Source organism: Tachypleus tridentatus, chromosome 6 (assembly GCF_004210375.1).
Source record: "Tachypleus tridentatus isolate NWPU-2018 chromosome 6, ASM421037v1, whole genome shotgun sequence".
Lineage (NCBI taxonomy): Eukaryota > Metazoa > Arthropoda > Merostomata > Xiphosura > Limulidae > Tachypleus > Tachypleus tridentatus.
In genome coordinates, this window is record NC_134830.1 from 169291298 (window position 1) to 169300739 (window position 9442).

The 9442-nt window shown below is 29.4% G+C and overlaps 1 protein-coding gene across 1 annotated transcript; it reads right to left on the bottom strand.

The window, feature by feature from the left end:
- Nucleotides 1-222: 222 nt before the first annotated feature.
- LOC143254422 (histone-arginine methyltransferase METTL23-like) lies at nt 223-8888 on the bottom strand. Its single transcript, XM_076509566.1, is given in 7 exon segments — nt 223-752; nt 2280-2431; nt 2587-2671; nt 4998-5183; nt 5186-5240; nt 7755-7859; nt 8336-8888. Coding segments are annotated over 7 exon segments (810 nt in total). The 5' UTR covers nt 8513-8888; the 3' UTR covers nt 223-702.
- Nucleotides 8889-9442: the final 554 nt, after the last annotated feature.

The window sequence follows — 9442 nt, forward strand, 5'->3', positions numbered from 1 at the left end:
TGTATTTAAAACCACATTCATTTGTTTCCCTTCCTGTACTGTCCCATGTTCAGTTTAATGTGTACATAACAGTCCTTAATCTGTGTTTTTACAGATGTTTATCTATTGTATATGCATACCATGAATACCACAACAGCACTTAATCCTACCTGTATATACAAAAACTGAACATTGCTGGAAACAGACCTGTACTCACATGGATAGCACATAAAACACTAAACCTTGATATTTGCAAAAAATAATTTTATCTTACAGATCACTCAGTATAATTACATTTTATATATTTAAACAAGTATAACAAAATTGCTTACATTGAACTGTATGTAAATCTGGGCTTAGACATTGTTAATGTCATTAAAAAAAACAAACTAGAACAAATACAAGTATCATGTAACAACAAATATACAATGAGCAGGTACCTTATTTTTCCAAAGTCTGTTACAAGGTAACAACTTCTTAACAATAAAAAGGTACTTCATCTTTCCAACAACTTGTTACACAGAGCAGTTTTAAAAATAAAATTATACAACAAAACAATATGCAAAGACAACATTCAGCTAATTATTGTCACAGTATGTAACAAACGTTAAGAGCTTTTTTATCACAAATATTGGATTTAAAGGAATAAAAATCTTTATTGTTTTGAATTTTTATCAAAACAACTCTTTAGGACCAAAATTTATGGTTTACATATGTAATATTTCATGTCGTTTCTGTGCACTTCACACACATGCTTAAACCATTGTGGAATTCTGAAAGACAATGAAAAAAATTTTTTACCTTACAGTTAAAAGATTATTTTAATAAAATGTAAGTGTAGGTTGATAATGGTTACAAAAGGTACATGTCTGTTCATAAAGTCCACTAGATATTTTAATATTACTCTAACAGAACTGAGTACAATGTCATTACTGTATACAGTTTAGATTCTTACAACTATAGACACATGATTAAAATTTAAGTGATTAAAAAAGGCTCTAATTTTTCCTTGAACAGACAAGTTTCTCTCCATATTCAAATAAAAAAGGTGACAGAAAAAATTCAATGCGTGTTTTTAAGAGAAGAATTGTTTCTAATGTTACAACTAGTTACACGGACAGTTCTGTGTGAGGAAAAAAAAAAAATTTGTTTTGGAGCCTAAATACTATTAACAAGATGTCTATATAAATATAATGCAAGTTTCAGTACTTTACACAGTACCAAGTTTTACAGATAGTAGATTTTTAGGATGCATAACAAATAGTGTCTTGGTCCAATAACATTACTTGCAAGTCTAAAAAAACTAAGCCAACAACAAACTTAAGACACTGCTTAATATCTAAATAGTAAAACTACAGTACAAGTTATATTAGTGGATATTGTAATGCTAAATTTCAGAAAAATTTGGAAGTTATAAACAAGTCTACATTTTCTAGTTTATACTTCCAGTGAGAAACAACTGTTAGTCTACACAACATCTAGCATTGTTGGCACATTTGTTCATTCTCTAAAACCACCATTTGCTTTAACAACTTGTGTGCTAATGACAAGTTAGGTTAATGTATTGTATTTAATGTTACTTGAAATATATATGAAAGTCATTATAAATCACTTGATTCCTAATTTTAGACTGAGCTATATTGTTTTAAAAACATTACACCCTCTAACCACAAATCCTGGACAAGACCAAGTAAAAATACTAAGGTTTTTTTAAGGTGGTAAACTGTATATTATAGGTACAATAAATTAAGTATCTTTCACTCACCACAGTGAAACTTATTTTTATATAAGACTTTAATGTATACTAATATCACTAATTATTCTGAATTATTTTCTTTTGTCAAATATTTGTGCAATGTGAAACAAGGTATACTTGTACTAACCACCCCTAATTCTAACATGACAGACTATAAAGTAGTTAGTCAATAACACTTTTCACCAATTTGTTAGACTACTATAGTCTAACAGCAGTATTTGACCATCACTTTTAAAACAACCACACTGCACAGTATATAATATTGAAAAATTTAACCAATACAAAATGGGGAATTAATGTAATATTGTGTTATTTTATTACCATATAAACATTAAACATTTATTGTTCACAATGTTTATAAAAAGAACTTGTGCTATTAATAATAATAAGACCAACATAATTATGTTATACAAATGATCCACTTCAATGAGTTGTTTACATTAACACTACATGTTAGTGTAATGTTTTTCTTCTGAGAATTTAAATCATGATAATTTTTACTAAAAGTAAATGAAATTATAAATTCAAATAAAGACATTATTACCTTTAAGTTTTATGACCAACAGGTGAATAGTGTGACAACCAGGCATGGTTGATCCTCCAATTTCTTCACCATCTGCATCAAAGTTTGCCAGAGGAACTTCCTCACAAGAAAGACTCCATTTTGACAAAAGATGTTCAATCGTCCAATCTGAACTGACATTTCAATGTAGAATTAAATAATTAATGATATGTGTGTGAGATTCTTGTGACATATTTTCAAAAAGAAAAATATTTCTTGAAACAGAATAATGCAAACTCCAGTTGCAAGAAAATATAAATATGAAATAATAGATAATTAGAAATCAAACCTTCTCTCCTGATAGGCACACCAAAACTCTGCACTTGGATTCTGTTTCAGTAAAAATGTGACTGTAACAAGAATATCTTCAAAATCTAGTAAAAAAAAAAATTAATATTGATTAATTGAATAATTTACTTGCAATAACATAAACTTAAGGGGCAAAGTATGTTTAAATAAAAATCAGCATATATTATTTTATTATTTACTTATTTAGAAAAGTTAAAAATTAAAGAAACAATAGCATGAATTTTACACATCACATCCAAACCTTAAATGAAATACAAATGTATTTTTTGTATTTTTATGAGCATGAGAAACACTAAAAATAAATAAAGCTCTGTCTCACAAAACTAAGCTTATGAATGAAAGAGCCAAGCAAATGTGTATAAATTGTAAATGTGTATACAATTAGAGTTCAGTGTATATATCATCTAATTTTTGTTACTTGTAAAACATGATTATCAGTGATAACATGTATTAACAAGGGTATCACAGGGATGCAACAATGTTATATCCTTTAAATTAATGTTAGCATCTGCTGGATTACTGAAATGTCATAGAAGTGGCAGCTAACAACCAGGATGCTAAAACAGTAATAAAATGCAAGATATGATAACATACAGTTCCAGGTAGTCAAAATTTGTTCACATGATAATACAAGCACAATACAACTAAATACAGAGTTACTGTGCTGGTCCAGATAGCCAAACTAAAACATTATTCAAAACCAGATTTTATTGGATGAAACCCACTACCTCTCTATTCATTTTAATTAGTAAAAATTTTAAAAAGTTATTTCAGTTAGACTGTCATTAATTAAGGCTTAAGTTCTTTTTAGGGAAGTAAAAATTACTTGAATATAAGAATAATGTACAAAAACTAAAGTGAAAATGAAAAACAAATAAACAAAAAAGTTAAGTATTTGTTTATAAAAAGAAAACAGTCAAAAACAGTGATCCAAAGTCAATATTTCATTAATATATCTAGGAAAGATCAAATATTTTCAGATCCACAAGGTCAGCAGAAATAAAAACTGTAAGTATCTCCACTTTTGCATGAGCATACAAGATTATTATAAAAATTTAATTTAATCATTTCAATTGACTTAACTTTAAGAGAACTTTATGTAGATTATAATTCTATTTGAATATTTTCACTTTTTAAAGTTATATTTGACACACATAGAAAAGTGTCTACTACTGAAAACAGTACATAATCCCTGTAAACAATTATATACATTTATAAACTGTTATCACATTCATTATACAAAGGTAGCAATGAAAATGGAGATCAGTGCCTTCTTGTTTTTAGAAATACAGTCTAACATAAATCAACTTAAACAGGGTTCCCACACTTTCAGCACAAAAAAAATTCAAGAACAATTCCCAACTTTTTACCTTTAGCTTCAAGAATTATATGTACTTTTTTCTAAAATTTATATTGTAAAGTTGAGAATCAATAACTGTAACAATATATTTAGAAGGTATAATGTTATAGTTATCAAGTACAATGTCAGTTTATTTACATTGATATGCTTCTATACCCTTAACATTCTCAGAATGTTTTGTCACAGAAAGTTAAAGAAATATGAATGACATGTATGACAAACTTATAGCAACTTTGTTTTGGACAATATTTTATTTATTTATAAAACTAAACTTTTAAACTATCCTCATTTTAGACCATAATTTTATGTTTTCTAAAAAAATCTCCAGATCTGTTAACAATGAAAGTGATTTCTACCTGCTTTTAAGAATGAGGGCAAGTTAAAGATATTATTTTAAATACAATTGACACTACACCCCTTCAGTTCTAACACTCTTTTAAGTGTTGTAAGAGTACTGTGAAAATTATTTAACTTAAAAATTACTTATACAGAGAACACACAACACTGGCCCAAGTGTCAAGTTATGAATAGAAGCACAAGTTTACCAACACCTAATCTTGACCTACTCCTTGTAATATGGCAATTTCTGATTGGATCAAGCTGTACATAGATCAATGACAAACTGTGCAAAATCCACCAATGGTAAACAATATTGCAACCTAACCAAAATGACAACTAGTTGACCAATAAATCGAAATTACTTCACTAAGCTGGGGACTGAATACAATACTGAAAATTATTTGACTAAAAATAAAATGATTTTCCATAATCCTATTTAGGTTTCCAGAATATTTCAAGCAGCTCCAAAACAGTCCAGACCTGGAATGTTAAATCAAAATCTTGATATTTCCTAATTAAAAAAAAATTAATTGAAACCTTGTTTAAACCTGCAAAATATATAAATCAAAAAGCTATTATCCAACACCAACCTTTGCATCTTTGAATGGGCTTACAATTGGGTATTAGAATTTTACTAGTTAAAATAAATTTCATTTGTTCCACTTTTTGTACTACATGACTTCAGAACAAACCTTTTGTATCATAAAAGCAATCTGATCCCAAGATGATATCTACAGGTTTCAAGCTAAGAAGCTGCAAAGAGAAAAAACCCCAGGTTATGGCAACGACTGTTATTTTGGTAGAGTCTAGATCGTTAAGAGATATGTTCTTAGAGACATGTTCCAGGCACTGAGGAAGAAACTCTGTGTCTGACAAAACACTTCACCTCCAACTTTGGCAGCAACTATTCCTGGCAAAGCCACACCTGCACCAATCTGTAAGTGATTAAAAATAATTTGGGTTACTTTCTATTAACTCATTATCACTACATGTTCCACCACTCATACCTACTAATAATATTCATGTGCATGTTAAAACACACTTAGAAGTAATAAAGTATAACAAAACCCAAAACTATAAAGTACTTTGGAGGAAATATAATATTATGCTTAGCATTTTGAAAATTGGAAAGTAAGTGCAACAATGAAACAGTTAGGTTTACTTTAAAATTATGAATTGCTAATGAATTATCTCTATGTTGCCTATTGTTAACTGATTTCAGTAAATGTAAACACGGCATATCTGTATTATTAATAACTTCTACAGGAAACAGATAATATAATGGACATTTTATATCCATTCACACATCATGAAGATATTACTTTATGTTACACACTAAATAATGAGCTAGGTAAATATGCCTGTCCTTTCTTCAAAATGAAATACTATCAGGAGTTACCATGTTGGCCACAATATTCTATTTTATCAATACTTTCCAGCCAATAAGTGACCCTTTAAAAAGAAAATACAGCACTATTCACTGGTTGGTCATATGAGTCTTACTGGAAGACTATCACGACCCACCAGTGGGTTGTGCGAGAGCCAACATGTTACGTAACAAGTCATAAAACAACAACAACAGTTTTTGCATAGGATCCTATGATAACAATTTTAAATGTTACTAAAAATTACTGATTAAAAGCATTTATTTATAACATTAGTACACTTAAATCACAGCTTGCAAAATGAAATAAAAAGACAAATTGGTGAGTACAAAAATGATAATTTTATATTGAGAATAGTTCAAAAACAAGCCAGTAGGATACATTTTGTATCTAGGAACATGTAAAGCATGCTACATTATTTATATATTGTTACTTTCATCAGCAGTATATTTCATACAATTATTATATCAAATGTATACCTTTTAATTTAATTTTTTTTTATTAGTATAATTTTATCACAAAGATTGTTTTGATTACCAGCTTAATATCTTTATTTAGGAGTAGCCTAAAACTCCTAAACTGGCTGAGCCTTGCGAAATATTATTGGGAATATTGAAAATATTCCTAACTACAAAATCACCCAACTTATGAAACATTACATTCTAATTTCTGTAAGCAGAAACCTAACAGATTCATCATACTAGTTGCCAAGTTAATTTTTAATGTTACAGTATATATAGCTTGCTTTGATCAGAAGTTAATTATTATTTGTTTCTTAAAAAACGTCATGATGAAGAGTTCCGATAACTATGTATAAATGTCTGAATTTTCACCACATCTTCATATATCAGAGTAGGGTTATTTTGTTTCAAGACAAACATTAGTACAAGTCAATGAAATAAACATAATCTAACCATGAATCAATGAGATGGGCATAATCTAACCACACTTCTGACAAAATTATGAAAGGTTCAGCTGTGAAATGACTGAAGAGGTTTAGAAGGTCACTGTTAAACACTAGATTAACAAAATAAAATTAGGTTCATGTTTTCAAAAATAATAAAAGGTTTCTTACAGGTTCAGTTGCAATTTAACCTAACTTGTCATTAGCACACAAGAATTAATTTCACTTTTTAAAATAATAAATATTATGTTATCAATACTTCAAAAAGAAAAACAGGTTTGTGTCAAACAAATACATCACAAGAATCACAGACTTGGACAGCATGAAGTAACTCTTTATATCTAGGTGAATTCAATACATCACTTAAAGCCAACTAAAGCAGCATACTAAGTAACATATAACCTTACAGCTACAATAAGAAATTCTTAGAGGGAATTTAAAATGAACAGATCTCGTTATTCCAAAACTCCATGAATAAGTAATATGCAACTTAACTGTTTTCAGAAAGAAAAATTCCCATTTTGTGTAAGTTTTCATAAGTACTTGTAAACAGTACTGTCTCTCATAGCTAACATGGCATGTTCCACTAACACAAAATGGATGTCACAGTAACTAGACACAAGATGCTTGTAGTCAAGAAAAATAAATTACACAAATATTATTTCAACAGCTTATTCTTTTGAACAATGAACTAGAAATTTTTAAAGGAAAAGTTTCATGAACATACTCAACTAATTCTTTCATGATGATCAACAGAAATTTTCCAAACAACAACTATTCATCAACAAGCCACAAATAAGTTTAAAGAATATTTCTGTGAACTTTTTCAACTTCACTGTAAGCAACTAACCTTCAACTTATAAAATCTCAAGTTAACCATTTGAGCACAAATAAGGAAAACTTACAAAACAGATATGTTTTCTTTAAAAGACTAGGAATAAGTAGCGATTTGAAAGATAAAGTTTTCTCATACTCAAAGCTCTTAAAAAGATTTATTGTGACAATGTATTAAAAAAAAGAAAGAAAAATCATATGTATTATTAGCCAAAGGACATGAAATACTTATTTTACTACAAATAAAATGGAACATTTTTGTGATCTCCACACGGGTTTTATCTAAATAAACGTGTACATCAATTTTCTAACATAATACTAGTTACCTCAAGTACAACTTTTCCAGTCAACATCTCCCTGTTGTACCATACATACTGTGCTAACACAGGAGCTGAAGGCCATACATACAAACCATAACAAGGGTGAAGAACCTGTCAGAGTTGAAGAAATAAAAAAATTATTTCTTTTGATAAAAACTAGATGTTATAATAAACTTTATGTATTTCTTTCCCTTTTTTTCATAAGGCAATATCAGATTATCATGAGATCTGCAACTTTGTGAAAATAAGATTCATAACTAAAAGTAATACAATTTTCAAAAAATTTACAATAAACACGATATAAAAAAAAATCAAGGTTTATGTAAAAATTCATCTTCATCAAGAAGACAATGTCTTCATACATCACACACGAGTAAGTCGTTAAAACCGTTAAAAAAAAACACCTGCAAAATAATTTTCTGTGCCAAGCAAAATGTGGTTGAATTATTTCAGTAAATTTAAATTTCTGGTGAATTAAGTTATCTGACAGTACACATACAACTGATAACTGTACCTCTCTGATCTTTATTTTTAAATTTCTGGTGAATTAAGTTATCTGACAGTACACATAAAACTGATAACTGTACCTCTCTGATCTTTATTTTTAAATTTCTGCTTTTATTCCTGCTAGTAGTAGTACTGGTAGTAATGGCTGATCCTTCTTCAGAACTTGTAAAAACATCTTTTCCTGTTGCAACATAATCTTGAAAATAAAACGTTTTAAGAACTGTTTTCGAACCACTTTCCTCATCTCTCACTGACATGGTTACTCTAAGAGGGAGACGTGGAAAACATTTTCACAAACAGCTGATCGTCAACATGAGACATCGGTCTACGCAAAATTGTTGTATTTTATAACTTAAACGGGTACTTTCGATATTATTCAAACTAGTTTTGCAAATTATGGTTTTTCGAAGTTTCAACCTTCAAAACTTTTTCTGCACATTAAAGCTACAAACTAATTAAATTAATAATTTAAATATGGTTACAGAAATTTTCTGTATATATATTACCACCCCAGCGACTGCAATATCACTAATCGCTGACGGAAACGAGCGAAGCGACGTTTACCAACACACGAAAGTTTCGACACGCCTAACGAATGATATTTGAACCTTCTTTCAGTTCTTACCGATAATTACACCTACGTTTCCAACTCAGAAAAGCGTTTCAACACACTTCATTTTTAATGATCTATTTTGCTCAAGATCTCTTTAAACAAATTTAGTTTATCTCTAAATCTGTCATGATATAAGTATTATACAGGGTATTCGGAAAATCACTGTGCAGTTTTATATCAGCATTCATTCAGCATATTTCAAGCCAGGAACTGATAGCGGTGTTTGGAAACAAAATAAGAAGGATCTAAGCCTGTATTGATGCCAACGGGGGTCACTTTCAACATTGTTTATAATTGTCATTCATATTTACCTCCTGTATTCTATATTGAAACATGTCTGTTAATAAATATATAAGTGCACAGTGACTTCCCGAACACCCTATATGTATGTGTACCATAATAATATTATTTGTTTGTTTTTTTTAATTTCGCGCAAAGCTACACGAGGGCTATCTGCGCTAGCCCTCCTTAATTTAGCAGTCTAAGACTAGAGAGAAGGCAGCTAGTCATCACCACCCACCGCCAACTCTTGGGCTACTCTTTTACCAACGAATAGTGGGATTGACTGCCACAT